General features: G+C 41.6%; 1 protein-coding gene across 23 annotated transcripts in view; it reads left to right on the top strand.

Annotated features, from left to right (window-relative positions):
• Positions 1-20656, top strand: part of LOC103144611 (plectin-like) — a 132587-nt gene that overhangs the window by 66438 nt on the left and 45493 nt on the right. For 4 of the 23 annotated variants that reach the window (XM_016677600.1, XM_016677734.1, XM_016677552.1 and 1 more), the window contains exon 1: positions 1423-4922. The exons of 13 other annotated variants lie outside the window; for them this stretch is intronic. In XM_016677600.1, the coding sequence (XP_016533086.1) occupies positions 1679-4922 (3244 nt within the window). In that variant the 5' untranslated portion in view covers positions 1423-1678. Of the gene's footprint in view, positions 1-1421; positions 4923-9611; positions 9755-20656 lie in introns of those variants that run through there. 6 more of the 23 variants (XM_016677525.1, XM_016677779.1, XM_016678448.1 and 3 more) reach the window with 6 other exon arrangements.

Here is a 20656-nt window from a genome sequence, read left to right as displayed (position 1 = left end):
TTTTATAAGAAAAAATGATTTAAACTAACTTATAACAAAAAGTGTGTTCAGCTGGCTGATGGTTCTGTGCTGTAGACTGGAGAGAGAGAGAAAAACGTGTCTCCCTCAGACTTGGCTTGCTTTATTTGACTGTTGCCATGGTAAGCAAAAGGCAAAACAGTGTTTGGATGTGTAATGGAGGGGTTTCCAAAAAAAACAGCAGGAGGAACTGCATTATTGCTTTGCCTCTCATTCACCGCCACTATAATTTTACTACCAGATCACTGTGTTGGTGTCCAGTGCCGTCTGCTTACAGTAAATCCCCATCTTCTCTGTACGATTGAACATGAGCTGCTCCGCTCCAAGCCAGCAGTTGTCAGCTACCCTTCCAGTTTTTCTGGCTGGGGGGACGGGACACTTTCTCTGACACACAGAGAGACGAACAGGAGACAGATGTACAGAGGAGAAACGGGATCTTGGGGATGGAAATCGGATATCTGGTTCCAGGCGGAGCAGGAGAAGGCATCGCTATAATGCGCAACTCTTTATTTAGTTTCGAGAAAGAAAAGAAAAAACTGGTTTACAAGTAGATGCTCTAAAGTTAGCGGTTTGAAGCAGAGACACAACTTTAGGCAGCTTTACAGGCTGTTGCATCAGTTTAATGCTCAACTTTAGGAAATGCCGTGTGCTGCTTCTTATGGGGACCTGGACCCCCTCAACACACACACACCTATAGATAGAAGTACACTGTTAGTCATCTAGGCAAACTTAGTTTTTGAATCATTGCGTACCTCGTCCTTATAAAACACACATTTACAGATGTACGTCTCATTTGTCTGTTTATTTAAAGAAGCCACACCTTAAACTTTGTGTGTGGAAACCATTTAGTGATACCTGATGCGGAAATGTGTAAAACTCGACCCCTTTCACAAGCGCATGTGTGTGTGCACCCAATCGACCCAGGAGAAAACTCATCTCGTTTTCTCCTCACGACTATCTCTGACATATTCACCGGACGGTCGTATGAGACAGCAGCGGGTGGGTGTGTGTGTGCGTGGGTGTGTGTCAGCTGGCTAGAGGTGTGCATGTGTGCGCTGAATCGGAGGCGTGTTTTCCTCTGTGGGTGGGTTTCTCTCTGTGAAAGTCAGAACAGCAGAACATGTGCTTGTGGACACTTTTTTAGACGTGCTTTGCTGCACTCGTTTGACTCTAAATCGTTCTTGATTTATTTGGAGACAACTTTTCCCCCCCCCCTCTTTTTGTTTTGTTTGTTTTAGTGAGAATCTTTTTCCATGCCCACTTTTTTTTTCTTCTTCTAAGAATAAGAAGGTAGGTGGAGTCAGACTGCGAAGTGCGCTTCACTCCCTCCCTCGCTCACACGCGCTGCCTTTCTTCCATTCTGTCATTGCCCTCTCGGCAGAACTGAGGCTGTCCATGCCCGGCCATTCTAAGTGAAGAGGGGACAGCACACTTTTTGGCTTTTTTTTAAAAAAGAGGAATTTTCTATTTCTTCACAAATAAACTAAAGGATCAGCAAGACCACGAGGAAGAGACAGTAAGAAAACTAATGCTTTCATCTTTCAACTTACTTTAAATTGAATTGAGAAGCACATGACAACTGGTTTTTCCAGTGGATTCTTTACTACGAGTGGTTGACTTTTTTTTTTTTATTAATATATTTCAACTGACTTAAAGCACAATGGTTGCTGGAATGCTGATGCCGATGCATGAACTAAAAGCCATCTATGAAGTATTATTTCGAGATGGCGTTATGGTGGCCAAGAAGGACAAAAGGCCTCAGATCAAGCACCCGGAAGTACGAGACGTGACCAATCTCCAAGTAATCCGTGCTATGGGCTCTCTGAAATCTAGAGGCTATGTACGGGAAACATTTGCTTGGAGACATTTCTACTGGTACCTGACCAACGATGGCATTGTTTACCTGCGCGACTACCTCCACTTGCCCGCTGAGATTATTCCAGCTTCTTTGCAGAGGGTTAGAAAACCAGCTGCTACCCTGGCCTTTGCTCGCCGCGCTGCCCAAGTCCAGTCTGTGCAAGGCCCTACGTCCTACGTTCCCAAGCCAGGTCGTAGGGATGAGGCCGAGAGCCAAGAAGCGTTAGCTGAACGCCGAGGATACCGCTATAAAACGATGGATCCAGGAGAACGAGGGAATTACACCGATAGGACCCCTCGGTTCAGGGGCCGTCCACTTACTGAGGAACCAGTGAGGCCAAAGTCGTCACTGGAGGCTAGGGACCAGCATCAGCCTCTCTACAGGAGAGGAGCCAGCTTCAACAGCGAATCAGTCAAAGAGGCGGAAAGCACCAAAAGATTCACTCATCAGGGGCCTAATGTAAGAAATGAAAGGCAGGTAGTGTCACAGGAGAGAAGAGTGTTGGATGCTCAGAAGATGAACTCCAGTTCTGTTCCACTTCAAACAGCAGCTTTGATGCAGGATGAGTCCCAGGCCTCTCTGATCTCCTCCTCAGTGGCCTTACCATTAGCTGTGGCTGCAGCTGGTGTGGCTGCAGGTGCAACACCGTCAAAGATGGCAGTTAGCTCGTCTGCTGCTCATAAGAGTGTCAAAATTACAAGTGCTGCAAAACGAGAGGTTTCTTCTTTGAAATTCACTGAGGAGATCAGTTTGTTGGTAGCCGAGCTTCCGAGTAGGGATGCCAAAGAAGACGAAACAAAACTGGCTGAAGTCATGGCACAAGAATTGCCAATGCCCAAACCGGTTCTTACAATGGAATGCGCTCATGAAACCTCCAAAGTTTATTCTGGCTCTGTTGCCTCTGGAAACATTAGACCGGTTGATGCTGATCCTAAAAAGCAAGAGAAAGAGGAAGTTATTGATGAGTCAGTTAAGGCAACTGAAAAAAAGATCCAACCCCTGGTGAAAGCTGAAGTAGGCGGTAATATCAAAGAGAAAACTGCCAAAGTCAACAAGAAGACCACCAAAACCAATAAGGCTAACCAGACCAGTAGCCCATCATGGACCACTGATGAAGCGGATGGTATCTCCAAGATCACAGTGACTCAAGAACCTGTCCAGGCAGAAGTAAGCTCACCAGTTCTCACTGCAAAGCCTGACACTAAGGAACTCCCTCCTAAAAGGGCACAAGTAGCAGAAACCTCATCACAGGAAGTTAACACTACTCCCAAAACTGCACCTGCTTCAGCATCTCAGACAAAACAGGAAGATCCACAACTGATCCAAAAGAAGTATGTTGCAACAGAGATGATCGTTAAACAAAAGGAAACTAATCTAACAGAGATGCCACATCCCAAGAAGGATGAAACGGTGTTGCCACCAGAGGCCTCTAAAGTTTTAGGGCAGGACCTTAAAGTTCAACAGGTCATCCATTCATCTCTCTCCACTCAGAAGGATGCTGCAACAGAGGAGGGTAAAGATGCTAAACAAGCAGGTGAAGGGACCCCCAAGTCCAAGAAAAAGAAAAAGAAGTCTCCAGGTGAGATTTCCAAGATCACTGTTGAACAGGATCAACCTCAGTTAAAGGCAAAGGAGAAAATGTCAGAAAACGACTCCCAGGAAGTGAAGGTAGAAACCTTCCATCAGAAAACAGTAATTACCTCTGAGCTCCTAACTGTGTCTACCTCCGTAAAGACAGAAGGGGAAGCCAAAACAGACAGTGACCGTAAAAAAGCTGACGATCAGCTAAAGAAGGAGACATTTACAAAAGCTAAGATGAAGCCAGATGATGTCCCACCTGCAGCAGCTCATGCAGCTGTTAAAGCAAAAAATAAACCTGAGGAAATCACTGTCACTGCCACCACTCAGGAACAAATGTCTCCCAAATTACAGGCTGCAGCCCCTGACATGGACCCAGAAAAATCTCAGGAAATAACTGTTTCCAATGTGGAAACAGTGACTGTGCAGAAAGTGAGTCAGGTTGAGCTCATGCGAGAGAGCGCAAAACTTGAGGAAAAAATACCAGCGGGCCAGTCAGACTCTGAGAAAGTAACTGCTGAGGCTACATCCCAACACAGCACAGAGAAAGTTGCAGACAAGCAGCCAAAGGGGAAGAAAAAAGGGAAAAAACAGGTTAAGGTGTCACAAGAGAAAGAAACCATAAACACAAAGTCTGTCCCTATGACTGAAGGAGAAACACTGTCATCCATAACAACACTGCCTACAGCTGCAGGCAGGGATAGCCCTGCTGTGGCCTTTGAAATGACAGGAACTAAAGTTTCTTCAAAGATGACTCCTGAAAAAATGTGCAGTGAGGAAGTCGGGCAGGCAGCAGCTGTGCTCTCTGAGGCCCCGACAGACAAAGGGGAGGTGGAGCTAACGCAGCCCTCTGCAGAAAAAACCAAGCGGGAGGTTCCGAAAGCAAAAACATCTTCCAGTGCGAGGAAAGCACCCGCACCCGAAGATTTAGCGTCAGCTGAGGCACAGGCCAGCCCTCTCTCCAGGCGAGAAGAGCCTCCCAGAGTTGCACAACATTCAGCCAGGCAGGCAGCAGAGTGCAGCACACGGGAAAGGCTCTCTGTCTCGGAGGCCTCAGAGCACGAAGAAGACAAGAAGAGGGACTTGTTGGAGGACACACCCTCTGCCACTGCCACACCCGCAGCCCAGCCTGACCAGCCTCACCTGGGGGACACCAGTGAGTCCAACAGCGCCGACACAGACGAGGGCAATATGAGGAAGAAAATAGTAGTGGTGGAGGAGATAGTTGAGGTGAAACAAATCGTTAGCCCTGAGGCGACCGGGCAGCAGTCACCTCCCCCACCTGTGAAGAGGGCAGAGGAAGAGGAAGACGAGGAGCTGGACCTAGATGTTCTGGAGGAAATCGCCCTAGAGCGAGCTCTTTTGGCCGAGGCCGCAAGGGTCAAGGTGCAAGGGGCTTCACCTGACTACGACTGGGACCACTCACTGGCGGAGCCAGAGGAGAAGACATGGCCCAACTTCTTTGAAGGTTTGTTTGAATGCATGTCAACTCACCTACTTCCTGCACTGTCCTAATCTGTCTGCGCACGTGATGGAGTTTTTTTTTTTTTCTTGCAGTTAGGATCCCACCTTTCTTTTCTGACATGTGGGAGGTCTTAGTTAAGGTTTTTCAATGACAGCTCTGTTGCTGCTTCAAGCAAACACAGTTTACAGTTTTCTTTCCTCGTTTATAGTAGGGAGAAAAAAAACCTACTTCTCAGTACTCGTTTTTTGCATACCGTTAATCTTGGAGTTTCATGTTGCCAGAGGCTTATCCTAGATGTGGAGACGGTCTCCTTTTAGGAATTGTTTCAGCATGTGGGTGTGAGGAGACCATTGACATGTGGCTGTGATTTAGCCATGTGTGCTGAGACAGATCAGGCATTAGCTGCGCTGCGGTTGCCGTCGTGTTGAAACTGTCAGTTGCAAGACAACTTTTAGATGTGAACGCTTCAAATTTTGTGTTTATTGCTTCATTAGCTAATTCTGCAGGTAATGTTTTCCTGCATAGAACCGGAGAATGCTACGCTGCTAAAACAATTACACTTTTTTTGGGTGGGGACTCCCTGTCTGATAAATACTCTGTCAAGGCATGTTTATGTTTAAAATGAATAATCTCCGGGGACGTCTCTGGGCATTTGCCAAATGGATTATGCAGAAGTGTTGTCAGTCCAACAAGGTGGAGCTGTTTGCTGAGATTCAGCCTCACCACTTCTCTACAGACATTGGTGTGTGTGAGTTAAAACCCATCTGAACTGAACTCCAGGAAGGTGTGGCTCTCTTCTGGGAGCTTTGCTCCAGTAACAGTAATGCTGTACTTTTGGCTCTGGGTTACATTCCCTTCTTTTTTTTTTAACTTTCTTTATCCAGTCTGTCACTTATTAGAGATAAGTGCATCTCTTGAATACTGTTCTGTAATGGTATAGCAGGGGTATTGGAGTTATGTTGGTAATGTGATAAGACCATTATGTGCCCTTGGTGTGGAAATGAAAGTTGCAGAAGCTCCCCGATCAGGTGCCACACAGCGCTGACATTTGCAGAACCGAAACGTACATTATGAAATAAGCTATGAAACGTGAACATGTAACATAATTTTATATTTCACGTAGTTTAGAGGTGGAAAAAGCTAGTGTTTTCCATCATTTGTGTTTTGTTTTTTTTAAACTTTTACATGAGATATAGGTAGGAGCTGCCTGGGCGTTGTCTGCTATGGGTGTGAAAGACTGAGGAAGTTGGAAAAGGTTTGTTCGCAGCTCCATGGGTGTGTTTGTTTGGATCCACACGTGACGGCGGATCTGTTTTCAATTAGCTGCCTGGCTTCTTGATTTGATCTGGTTACTCATGAGGAAATCGAGTTCAAGAGACTTTGTAGCTCACACACACAAACGTACATCTCATCTTAAGCACATTATGTCACTTCAGCAACTACAAATGCCTCTGGTGCGCACCAACAACTGATACCAAACATTTAATTTCACCTTTGACTTCTGAGGTTTGTTTGTGATATGAACACAGCAGTGCACTGCTGACATCTGCTGTCCATGCATCGTCTGCACTGACCAAATGCTCTGACTGCAGTCAGGCCAATCTTTTAAAGGAAAACTTCAACTGATAAACCAACCTCGGTTTCTCTAATTTAGATGCATTTATGAGTATTCATGAGGGTTTATTACTGCCCTTTTAGTTTTATTAATGTTTTAGCAATTACCTAGAGTCATATATTTATGTGCAGCGCTAGTTATAGCTTTAAATTCCAGAGAAATTTACTGCTGTGAATTAAATGGCCAACCCAGTGGAGCTGACAAAAGCCTAACCCCTACATTTTTCTCTTTTTTTTTTTTCTCAGGCATCTTCACTTTCGAAATGTTAGTCTTTTCTTTGTATCAGTGAAGTGAATACCGAGGAAGGTGAAACATGTTTTAATAAGTATGGCTTACGATGGAAAGGAATTTGTGGAGATGAAACACTCGAAGTCGTTTTTTGCTTCGCCTCCAGGGAAGCCTTTGATATCTGCTTGTGGTCCCTTCCATTCTCCTGCAGAATGCAAAAGCTGCAGTGTGTGATCAAATAAAAATGTTACAGTTTTGGTCTGACTGGACATGCTTGGGGGAGCGTAGGCGGAGGAGGGCAGCTTGAACTTCACCCACACATAGCACCAGAGGCAATTAAACTAAATCACATCCCAGACATGCCACTGAGGTCCTCCCGTGTTTTTGTCCCGGACGTTCTGCCCACTGCGTACATTATGTGATTGAAATGAACAGCCACAGTGTGCTGCAGCTCTGTGCCTCTCATTATGGTGCCATGCCATTTTTTATTCTTTTTTTTATGGTGTGACTCTGGCTGGCCGGAGCTGGGAATCTGACCTTTTTCAGCAAAACGGTTAAAACTGAAGGACACAATGAAGGCGTTAACGCTCCCTGTCTAAAGGAGGGACTTTGTTGGGATTAAGTTGCGTGAAATCTCCTGTTGCTGCTCCTGCCACAGGCCAGCAGTAATGTTTTACCCAAACACACCAAGTGACCTTAAGGGACCTGCCATATCTTTTACTGATGTTAAATCACTCCCAGTGTTTTATCGTTAGTAGGGGAACATTGCGCTCCACATTTCATGAACTTGTGACACCGTGCAGACATTTTTACAATGAAATGGTAACGTGAGTCGCAGGTTAAAAAAACAACAACAGTGAATTGTGAAAATAGAAGCACAGCCACTTCATCGTTTTTTGTTTTTTTTTCTTCTTTTTTTTTAAGTGCATTTGTTTCCAATTCCAATTTTTCTACAAATCTGCCATAGCGGCGTAACAGTTAACCTACCGTAGGCCAACCCCCAGAAACAGAGTGATCAATAACATGTGGAATATATTAAGGGTTTGGTCTGGATAGTTGTGGTATTAGTCATTTCCCAGGGAACTTGTCGGGCCTTATAGAAGACGATGACTAACAGTATTTCAGATCTGTGAGAAATCTTAGAGGCTGCTTCAGCACGCATTGCAAAAGTACTCATAACCACAAGCTAGTCTATTTAGGACGTGAAGACGATCTTAGGTGTATCTGCAAAGGGTTTTATTTTGTCCACGTGCATCTGGCATTTTGGAGAAATTGTCATTCTTTAACAGAAAACAGAGTGGATGCATTTCAAAACGGCGGTTTCGTGTTTCCGTGTGAACATACAATCCAAGTTTTTTATTTTTAGAAATGATGATGACGAGCTTTCTCACTCCTCTTCTCTTTCTTTAGCCCACACGCACAGTTAAGAAAGATGGCGGCGTTCTGTGTTTGGTGTTTTTCTAGTCATTCTGCAGCGCCACCGATTGGCCTGGAGTTCCCACTACTGCGTTGTCAGTGGTGCTGTGTCCTGTCGCAACAAATGTTTTTTTAGAATTGTTCACAAAAATTTACCACATTCTTCTCCGTGTGTACAGAACCTTAATCTCAGTATAAATCAGCCGCTTTGTGAAGGCCACAAAACGTTAGAAACCAAGGAACAGGTTACAAGAAATGTATTTTTACTCAGCAATATCGTTAGTTTTGAAGATGGAAAGAGATTGGCAGAACTTTACTTAGACATTATCACCAAACCCAAACTGAGAGGCAGAAAGGCAGAGCAAGGATCGTATTTCTAACAGAGAGGCAACCAGCAGGCCCCACTGGAACTCTGGAGGAGCTGCAGAGATCCACAGCTCCCATAAGAGAATCCGTTGACAGGGAAGCTATTAGTTAGTTAACGTGTATGTTCATGTGTCATAGAAGGAGTATCATGTCATGCTCTTCAAACCACTTCCTGTGGTATAGATTCTTCTCATTTCACCGTAGGACGGCTATCTTTAGTAGCTTCAAATTGGTGACTCTCCCTAATCTCCCTGCACCGTTAGTGTCTCACACAACTTGACCAGATTGTCGGCACAACAATCGACAGAGTGTTGTGTACATTAGAGTTCTCTATATTTAGAGAATGCTGAGCATTAGCTTAATCCCAGCAGCAGCGGGTGATTTACCCTGAATGCCTCAGCCATGATTTCATGGACTGTCTCTCTGAGGCAGGTCGCACTTCGTTAAATCCCTTCTCTGTTTGCTACCACTTTTCTTATTTATGGCTGCTGTTGCTATTTATAGGTTCTCCAACCTTTCTTCTGTTTGCACTCTTAATTTTATTAACTAAAACATTAACTGGTCAATTATCTCCCAAACAAGCTAAAAGAACACATCTGAATTCAGTCTAAGTCACTGAAGCTATGCCCACGTGTCTTCAGTCTTTAATCAGGCCGAGAACATTACCAGACGACTGCTGCGTTTAATATTCACATCACAGTTAAGAGAGTTTCTGGCTGAGATCTGACACCTGGCATCAGAGAAATTGACCTCCCTCGCAGCATCTTCAAAGAGGCGAGCTAAGAGCCAGAGTGGAGGGGTGGAGGGGTGGAGGGGTGGAGGTCCTGCTTGTTGCACTGTCCTGACGGAGTCCTTCCTTCAGTTTCTAACTGTGACACTGTGCGATCATCTGGTTCTGGAGGATATTTATAGGCCTCTGCCAGCTCTGGCCCTCCGTCCCCCACACCTCACCCCACCCGCTGCCCCCTAAGGCTCACCATGTCGTTCCTCCTCCCCCGGCCATGGGAGAGCAAGGCTGACGGATCCGAGCAGCAGGCGCAGCCTGTCAAAATCTGAGACGAAGAGAGGGAGACAAGGCAGCAGAGAGCAAACAAACAGGAATCTCTCCGGTACTCCTGATTCCCTTCCATCCAGCTCTGCCTTTTCTTCACCTTTGTCCTCCTCTTCTTCCTCCTCCTTTGCTCTGTCTCTTAGATGAAGATCATACCTGGTAGGTAATCAGTGTGTGTGTGCGTGTGGTCTGCGTCCATGGGTGTTTTAGCCGTGTTCGTCTGCCTGGTTTCTGGCTGTTGGTGTGTTCTTGGCGAGGACAGAGTGTGAAGTCTTGTTGTGATCTGAACACACACACACACGCACGCACACACTCCAACACCAGCAGGACAGAAGCAAACACAGTGTCCCTTCATAACATCAGCAACCTTTCACGTTGTAGTCCTCACACTGTAGCCGACGTGAGTTATGGGCATCATTAGTGTGTCAGTGAGCTTCGAGTTCTGGCCACCAGCTGTGAAGCTGTTCACGAGGTTTTTGTTTTGCTAATCTGAAGATTTTAAATCAACAAAGTATAACTCGCTCATTGGCTGTTTCCTGATCTGTTGATGGATTTTTTTTCTGCACGTTTAAGCATCACTTTCAATATAACTTGGAATGACTTTGTTAGTTCTGATGAGCTTCTCAAGAATGCTTTGTAATGAGTCACAGATGCACATCTGACGATCAGTGCAATCAGTATATGTTTCTTTATGTTGTAATTTAGGCAAAGATAATGTCTTACTTTAGCTCCGAACTTGATCTGGACTCTGGATCTCCTTCATTTAAACGTAATTTGCTTCCATTTATAGGCAGCATGATTAACTTTTACTGCATTGGATTCTCTGGACCGCTAAGCCTACGGATGAGCCAAGTTTTTATTTTTTGTTGGCACTGACATCAACTTGTTCTTTTAACTCCATTTAAAATACGTTGATTATTTGTGGGATTGTTTTTTTCTAGACATGAACACATCAGGCTTATTTTGGGTGATGCTTTTATTCTTACTCTTGTCTGATTTTCACTGCGTTATAAAACTTTGCTTTAAAATGTAAAATTGTGGGAGTTCTTGGTTTTGAAGTGTATTTAATAAAAGGATTTTTAAGTATTTGATCTAAAAACCAATCAGAGGCAGTTATGGAAGAAATGATTGATTCTGGCTGATTGATTTCTGCATCTCAGATTTGTTTCTCATAAGAACAAAAGCTCCTATTTGCTTTTTAAGTCAACAAACCACAAACTTTAACTGTTCTCTGTAGAGTTTTGTTTTAACACTAAATTGTTTATTCACCAAAGAAAAAAAAAGGCTTGAAACCCTAAACTAAATCTGCAGTGAGACCAGACAGATTGATGATACTTCAAACATTTTAAGCAAGAGCGATCATAAGCTGTGGTTTCCATAGAATTCCAGATATGAAAGGAATTTTCTAAGGAACAACGCACAGGCCTCGTCTTCATCTTCTAAACGTCTACAGAATGGTTTCTATGCTAAAAAAAAATGTAAGTTATTTGTTCACAATAATAGCCTTTTAGTAACACATTTGAGGTGATTTAGGCTCGTAAAAAAGTTATGAACCACTTTCAGTTTTTATTTTGTTTTTTAGAAGTGAATAGGAACGTTGACCCCGCCCATCTCTGAACTTAGCCATCACCTGAAACACACTTTTACTTCAGACTTTCTCTTCAGTGTAATATCAGTGAGAAAATAACTCTAACAAGCACATTTCTTGGTAAATTCCTCAGGGTGTGCAAAAACGTCAGGAATGTCCCTGTGCTGTCCCAGTGGTCCCTCCCCCTCCCAGTAAAGCCCCACCTGTTACAACAGCCTGAACTCGCCTCATCTGCCTCTTACCTTACCATGAAATACCCTGTCAAGAGACATTCCTCCCATAATGGTAATTTTGGATCACGAGTGGACTCCAGTGCTTTAAAGAAATATGAAAATAAGAGTAGCCCATCTGATGATGGAGTCTAAAATCTAATGCTGGAAAAGTGAAGTGAACATGAAATATTCTGTTTGTTTTCTGAGTCTCTTAGAGCTGATCAGAGTTTTTGAAGCCAAAAGTCCTCTACGTACTTCTGCTCCGATGACAAAGGGGAGAAAAGGAGGATGAACATTTCCAAAGAACACACTGTTGCTATAAGTTCTCCGTAGCCTGAGAATACATTCTTAGACAGTAATCGAAAGTAATGATCAGTGAAACTAAAGATGCACCAATCAGAGATTTATAGCCAATTTACGACTGACTTTTGAGCTTTAGTTTTTGTAATGTGTCAGTGCTAAAACTAATTTTAGACAGCTGGAATCAGTTCTAATCAATTAATTATTTGCCCTAATTTAAAATGTGTTTAGTTTTTAATGAACAAAAATGTACTCAATTTAAAAGAAAAAAAATTGATCTGGAGTTAATACTTCAACCTCCATTTAAAGTTTTATATTCGCAATTAGCACGATTAGCATGATTAGCATTACGTACTGCAAATATGAGTCTCTCCACAGAGTGCAGACCATCATTCCAACCCTTAAGCTTTCCACCAAAGTTGCAAATATTTCTGCTGTAATATGTTGAGCTTTTTTTGTTTCTACTGAAATCAACTCCAGGTGCAAAAAGGACCAAAACACCAACATACAAAATGGGGACAGACTGAAATGACTACAACATGTCCAAATCTCTGTTGTAGCAGCTTGACTGAACAGCTTATATACATCATAAAAAGTTTATTTTCTTTTCAAGCTTCAGTTTACATCCTTGTTCTTCCTCAAACTTAATTTTCAAACACCTAATTTTCCAACTAGCTAAAAATACCTAATTCTACAAATAGCAGTCTTTAGCTTCCACACAGAAGAAAGATGTGGTTAGCATGATCGGGTAGCATTTAGAAACAGTTACATTAAATAAATGTAAAAGACTTTTGAGTTTCCATGGATGTTAAAGCTGAAAAGCATTCCATTCTATCACCAAATGATTTTGCTGCTCGTTTCTAAAATATATGTTGTAATGATGTAGCTACACTGATAGCCTGCTCCTTGTTGATACTTCCTAAGATACTAAGATTTAGCACTTTAAAGACTTTTTTTTTCATTTGTACAGTAAGTAAAGTTGTGAGGTCTTTTTCTTTGGAACAAACAGTAAGTTGTCTGGCCAAAAAGATGGCAACATGCTTTCACGAGCTAGCCGAGTTAAAAACTTCTTATCTGGCAGTAAAACTAACAAAATCCGAAGGTTAAACATACAGGAGTCAGCCCAAAACAGAACAGCTAAATAAAGAACTAAAGCCTCCTCCTCGCTGAGGATTACCCACAATACTTTGTAATGGCTTTTTAACTCACGGACACATTTTTATCGCGGCAGGTGCAAGATCTTTTGTTTAGCAGGATTTTAGTCTGAACCACTTTAGCTCGCCTGAATAAACAGTGAGATTAAAGCAAATTGCTCTCAACAAAGCGCTGGGATTTCAGCAGCCAGTCGAGGTCTAATATCTGTAATCTTTATTTTTTTCTGCTGTTAATTCACCCAATCAGAAATGGCTTTGTCAAACCTTGACTTTTGCCATTTGTGTGTTTGTTGTATAAACTTTACTAAATATTACGTGAGAGTTGCAGAAAGTCACATTGCTCAGCCTGTGAAGTGACTCAGCTTCACGTGAGACATCATTACCCTGTTCTTTAGTCACGAGCAACCATGAAGTGTTTTAGACCGTGTCCGCTGTGTGACCAATTCAAAGTAGGGTTGTCCCTCTGCTGTGTTGCTGCCTTTAATTGGAGCTTCTGCTTGGCTCACATTGCCATGATCATTTAACTTTAGTCATGTTTGCCTGATGGGTGTAGTCTTTAGTGTATTACATCAAAACTGTGTGTGTGTGTGTGTGTGTGTGTGTAAGGCTGAATTCTTTCATGGCACCTTGTCGAACAGTTGCTGCCCCTCCCTTAAAAGGCTGCCAGCCTTTGAGCTTTCTCATTCCTAACATTTTTTTTAAGGAACTGATTAGAATGTTAAATTTTTGTAAAGCTTTGACAGGCAGATGTTTGTTGATTCCAACTTGTGTTTATGAATCATTTTTATATTCTCACTGCCTTTCCTCGTGTATGCTTTACTTTTTAAAAAATGACGCCAAATCAGTATGAGAGCGCAATCACTGTAAAACAGAGTTTTATGATAAAAATAAAAGACACTTTATGTGGCTTGATGTAAACATTTTGCATCTATGCTAAGCTTCAGTTGAAGTGAGAGCCTTAACTGATTACATTTAGCATCTAATATTACTGTTTTGCTTTGTTAGCATTGTAAACAGTAAACCTTAGGATGAACCTTAATGCTAAGATTTCCAAAATGTTGTAGTTGGTGAGAATAGAGGCTGGAATAAGAAGGACAACATTCCCTTCTGACCACGTGCCAATGGTGTCAACTGGAAGGTCACGACTTAGGATACTGAGTGAAACCGTAAATACTCTGACACACAACGTGCATCCATCTGCGTTCCTTTGCTGATCTTTGACCTTTTGTTTGCGTGTGTTCTGCATCTCATTCCCAACTTCGGAGACATGCAGCACCTCACACTGCGGTAGGTTTTTTTTATTTTTATTCAGATTTTAGCCTGGAGCCACAACTGACTGTAGACATGCAGAGAGGTTTGCTTTGGGACAAAAGGTGTTAATTCAATTGTAAATTGCTTTTCTAAGTAATCATTGAATAATGCTAGTGCGGTGCTGAAGTGCTAAGAAACGGGTTGAACTTTTGTCTCTTTGGGCTGACGGAGATCTCAAACAGAAATAGAAATTTCAGTTTTGTACATAGGAAAGTAACGTGAAGTTGCCTTGAAATACCAACAGCAATCAAAGGGTTCTCAGAGAGTTGTCGTCCTCTGCCTTGGCCTGGTGGCTGGAAAAGTCAACATTCTGTTGGAAACACCTCAAAATCCCACTGTGGAACAAACTAGCTGCGCTTACTGATTCCTAGAACTGATGACTGGATTTAAGGGAAGCTAGATGGTTTACCCACCCTGTGGTTCCTGCTCAGAAACCAGTAATCATTAGTCAGTCAACAGACAGAATGTATCACTGAGGGGCATCATGGAAACCCAGAGGCACACTTCTAAAGTCTGCTGGGAATAACAAATTAGCCAGGCGAATGAAGCTCCCTTAGGGGATGTTCATGTTGAGCTGATTTATTTATAAGCTGCGGAGGCTCCATGGAAACACATCAGGTCCTTCGGTTTATATATACCAACTGTGGCTTCACCCGTCCGTTGTGTTAGTCGGTAGCTTCACTGGGTCCTGTTCAAATTTCAGGAGTTGACACAGGATACGTCACCTTTGTGTTCTATTTTATTCATCTGTCACTCGTTTTTCTTTGCTTTTTCATGGGGAACGAAAAGATCCTAATGTTTAAAACCAATACTTAAATCCACCAGTTTCAACTGGTTAACGTAGCATTTTTAGAGTTAAGGAAAGCTAGCATGTAGATTTCCTTCAAGTTTATTTTCCATATTCACTTTTTGGAACAGGAACACTAAATTCTATATCACTTCATATTTATAAATCTATCCAAACAGCCAAAAAATTTTTTTGAGGTATGCGGAGTGTGAAAGTGTGGCTTTCAAAATATTACACTCTACCGAATTTTGCATCAAAGCAGCCTTTTCCAATCATAACATTCCACAAATTAATATCATGGTGATGATTTGTACATTGCACAGCTCTATTTGGGAGCATAAATCCCAGCTTTATGAACTTGTCTGAGAATTAAAAGGGATTTTTTTTGCTAAAAAAAAAAAAAAAAAAGTACATTGGTTGGCACTGTTGCTAACTTACTGGTTTTGTCCCAATACTTAAGAACTTTTCAGAAAGAAAATCTGTTATCCAAGTTTGGAATCGATCGGCGATTGGACCAGAAAAGCGCAGTCGGTTACATCCCTGTTTACCGCTGTATCTCCTTCAGTTCTGATGTAGAATAACTCAGCTGTGCCTGTCATCAGCTGCGCCATCGCAAACATTTTACTATGGTCAGTTCAAGTGTCAAAGTGTTTGGTTTCATTTGACCTGACGTCTAGATCATAACTCTGGCTGTAGTTTTATTGTATCTAAACATCTAAATTACTTCTACAAGCCACGGGACAAAGATTAGATTTAAAGCAGGTATTCAGCTTCTGAATTTTCATATTAAGACTAATAGAGCCCTGAGGAAACTGTAAATGAAAAACAAATACTTACACACACAGAGATAGAATAATGTTATCCAAGATTTGCCTTGTAAAAGGCCTTGCCTTGTTTATTACAAAATGAACCCCTGACACGCCGCGCATGCAAGAGAGCTGTAAAACACAGTGATATGATAAAGAGTTCTAGGTAAAACGGGACAGTCTGAAAACAGTTCACACTGAGCACGATCATATGACTGGATTACATGATTCCAGGGTGAGATTCAGCACTTTTTTTGATTTCTTTCTCTGCGTGGATTACCTGTTCTCCTGTTTTAATGAGTGAAAAGCTGAACCGATAATCATCACGCAAAAGACAATTATGTTGAATTACCTGTCTGTTGTCTTTCGTTTTGTCCGTAATGAAGGGGGCAGGGCACGAGAGCGTTCTTTCGCCGGTTAAAGAGTTGTTCCTGTTTACACATCACACATCACCTGGCTCTGGCTGTCGGAATCACAGAGGGATTCTGAGTGGGGTTTCTTTAATGCCAGGATTATGGATTTCATCGAGACTGATAAGTGGGAGATCTATCTGCATGACATGAGTTCATACACACATCGACTCAGACACCTGCCCTCTATGTTGACCTTTGCAGGTGAGTGGTAAGGCTTGATTATAATCGGCTTGGGGAGGAGTTTCTTTGTTGATCTGTGCTGCTTTCAGTGTGGTCATGCAGCGTGGGACACCGACTTGAGATAAAAGAAAAAAAGATCTAAACAATGAATAAGGCTTCCTCCGACTGAGCTTTAGGTTTTTAAATGTTTTTGTACTTCTTCTAATTTCTTGTGAAAAAAAAACACTTTGATTTAAAGTTTGATGTACTGTAAATGTTACAAATGCGTGGGAAAGCGATCTCTGTGTATAGGTCTCATTCATACAAAAGTAAGCACAGCTGCCCTCTGCAAAACTGGTGTTACATTTCATTTCATAAATGAAAAGGTAAATATTTTTTTGCATGTAGGTGCACCATCTCCTGATGGTGTTTCAGAGATATGAGTCACCTCACCTCACACAACCTGCCTGCTTTGACTACACACACATTTTGCAGAACACCTGTCAGAAAGGGTTGGGCTTCCTATCAGTGAGGAAGCTTTGAATTTATGGCATATAATTTCTGCAGGGTCTTGAAATACATGAAAATCTTAAATTTAAATCTTCCAATGTCAGAGCTTAAAAAGATTTATATAAATCTAAAAGTTTCCAATAAATAAGTTTAAATGTTTTTTAGGATGTTGATATCAAATTTTTCTGGTTACTTTTTCCAGAACTGCTTTTTTGGGGTGAATTATTAACAGTTTTTTAAGTGTTGAAAGTGTTAAGTGCTCACTGCGACCACAAAACATTCCAAAGACACCAAGATCATTTAACAAACTTATCTTTGGTTCTAGATATAGACAGCTGCAAGATTAAAAGGGTTTAGATAATCAACAGATGAATAGTTTGATCATAGGAGTTGGGCAAACGGCTGCAACTCAGGTGGATGCATGATGCTGTGGGGACGCCTGTCTTTAGCAGAGGCAGGGAAGCTGATGAGCAGATAGATGGAGGTAAATACCAGGTAAACCGTACTGATTGAGGGGAATATGTATCTTTCAGTAGGAAAGAGACCCTAAATATCTCCAAATTATAATGAATAATTTATATCAAAGCACTTCCATTTCTTCAAATGGTACAGTCAAAGTCCAGACTTTATTCTAATTGAGAGGCAACTAATTATCACAGACACTTGTTATTCTACATGACTTACCATACTCCAGAAGACTTACAGCAGTAAACGAAGTGGTTTCACGTGGGTGTTGTTTCTGTGGAGAAAATGCATGCCACACTTTTCAGATTTTTATTCACATAAATACCTAAAGCAGCATATCTTTTTCCTTCCACATTTTCTGTGTTGGACTTTCACAAAACAATCACAATAAAATACACTGAGGTTGCAATGGGGTGAAAAGTTAAAGGAAGATGAATCCGTTTTCAAAGTAATTAAGAGTAATGTTACTCTAAATAACATAATGAATCTGCAAACCTTGAACTCTCAGCTTGAGTGCAAGATAAAACCTTCACCAGAGCTGGGATCGTTAAGGTGTTGAAGACAATCAACATTGGAAGATCTTTTGATAGAATATTGTCCATTATTTTGACTTTTTAACACCATTGTCTAGAAGACGAATTAGAACCATGGCGAATTTATACGCCTTGTTTCCCTGACGTCCATGGACTGTGGTAGGAAACTGCAGGCACAGCAAAAACAACAAAAAACAAACAAACAAAAAAAACAAACAAACACGTCAACTCCACAAAAGAAGGCTATTGTGTTTGGCCACGACTTTTTCCCCCCACAGGGCAAAACTCTTGGTAGAATATAGATAGAAGTATTGTTTGTTTATGCTACTATTAAAAAAATAATAATAATAAATTGACTGACTTCATTAACATATTTCGATTTCTTGCTTTAAAAGTCTCTCTTGGAGACGCGGGCTGTACCTGAATGATGGTTGCGTTTGTACTCTGTCGCCACCTAGTGGTGAAACCGTTTCTCCAAGCAGAAGGAAATGGTGGTCTAATGTTCAAAAGACGGTGTTTTCCCCTCGTGTGTCCAGTCAGCTACGAGACCTCCTCCGTGGTCGTGGCTAAAAATACCGCCGTGAGTAAGAGTCAGTCAGTTACCCTCTCAGGCGCGTGGTGCTTCCTGTTTGTAGACGTTGTCATAGAAACACATCTCAAGTTTCAATTTTTTCCACGTTTAGTCGCCAAGCGTTGAGGCTAAGACGGCGAGCGGAAACATCACATGGCATCAAGATAGATTAAGACACCACATGATTAATGAGGAACCTTTAGATTTTCATCTAAAGGCTGGAACTAAGCAGCCAGTGATTTTCTCCTTACTCAAAGTCAGTCATCTGAAACAGATGGTGGGTTGTTTAACACGTACACCACATCAGTCTTTTCCTCCATATTCTCCATGTTCAGTTTTTTCCTAACCTGATTTCAGACGGGAAAATAATCTTGACCATGATTCTTTTCCAGATTACATGAACAAACCAATTTCTTGATCTCACCTGCAGAGGGAGACATAAGCTCTTCTTAATCAACTGTGTCTTCACAAAACTGCAGCTCAGAGGCTTTTTTTCCCTCCCCATTCATCTTTCTTATTTAAGTCCCCCAAATTAAACACAACTAAAACACACACACACACACACACACACACCCACACACACACACACACACACACACACGGACCCACATTTGGACCCCTTCACAGACTCTCCTGCAGCTGGTCTATTTTAAAACCACTCAGCTGTTCTGGCTAATCTAAAGGCTTGTTGAGTCTGTGATAAACTAGGTTTTCATATTCATCATCAGATCTATTTCTGACAGCACAGCGATCCAGGATAAATGGACGTCGTTTCATGCCACAGCTATGGCAAACATGCCCGCGATTAGCGTACAAAGCAACAACGTTGTGTCTGCTTTCAACTTCTGCTACTGCTAAGATAACATCATCACATCAAACCATATTAGAACCTTAAAAATATTAACAATAAAAAAAAATACTGTCAAAGACTTGTGCCAGGAATATGATAAAACTTTTATCTGATGTATTGTAATCTCCTATCTGCATTTAGACACTTATTTAGATTTGGTGATTTTAAGCTAATCGACATAGACATACTCTGACTGTTTCAACTTAAATGTTAACTTAAAACCTCAAACTTCAACCTATTTTGGAGGTGATTTAATTCAGAAAAACACAAAGTAGTGTGTATTTGTGAACTTAGGAAAAGTATATTTTGTTAAAAAAAAAGAAATAAATAAGTGTGATGAGGATTTGTATTCAGCATCCCCGAAGTCAAATTTTGTAGTAGTGATGGGCATTTATCGTATCGTATCGTTTATCATTTATCACTTATCACTTATCACTCATAACATTTTTTTATGCTAAGGATTTTACATGCATTGTCATGAATCAGTTATTGATATTAAATACAAAAAACTGATAGTCTTATCCAGAATTTTTTGTTGCTATATTCCCCACAGTTTGCTCCACAAACCCATCAATAAACATCAGCAAATAAAAAAATATATATAATAAAATGCAATTACCATGTGCAGTCTACAGATATACATCGTACTATTTTAAGTAACACCCTGTAGAAAACCATTACAAACAGAAATATTTTTTTAATCATAATCTTTATTGTTATCAAAATAGTACCACAAAATATTACGATAAAGTTCTAAGTCCATATCGTCCACCACTAATTTGTACAACCAACATTCACAGCAATTATAACTGAACACTGGACATGCTGTGCCTTTCTTACAGCTGTGATGCATCACATATGTGGAGTCCATGCATAATAGCAGTTCAGTCAGTTATATTATATTATTATAAATATTATAAACCATGTTTCATTGAAATCCCATGTAGAGGCTTTTCTGAATGATATAAAGTTTGCCTTTGTAACATGAAAAAAATGTAGGAAAACGCAAGATGGTGAACGCAGACAGTGGATATCGCTGCTTTTGATCTTGACGAACCCTAACCTCTAGGCGGGCCCATCATCCTGTCAAGGATCGCTCTCAGCGAAGCATTCCTCCTCCAGCGCTCCGACAGAAATGCGATCCAACACGCTCCAAACGGCCGCCAACCTTCCCCTCCTCTTTTTTTCTCTCCTTTTTTTTTCTCATCCTGCTCCTTTATCCTTTATCCTCTTCAAACAATGTATGAGATAATCCCGGGGCTGTCGAGATAATCCCGTTCCGGAGTTTTATCAGCTTTCTCGATGTCGTCTGCAAGGCGTGTTTCCGCTCACACTTTCACCTGAATTTGCCAGCAGAACAGCTGAGGTCAGTTATGAGGGTGGATAAGAGAGATAGTGAATT

The sequence above is a fragment of the Poecilia formosa genome, unplaced genomic scaffold (genome assembly GCF_000485575.1).
Source record: "Poecilia formosa unplaced genomic scaffold, Poecilia_formosa-5.1.2 Scaffold0, whole genome shotgun sequence".
Taxonomy (NCBI): domain Eukaryota; kingdom Metazoa; phylum Chordata; class Actinopteri; order Cyprinodontiformes; family Poeciliidae; genus Poecilia; species Poecilia formosa.
This window is presented reverse-complemented; position numbering and strand designations above follow the sequence as displayed.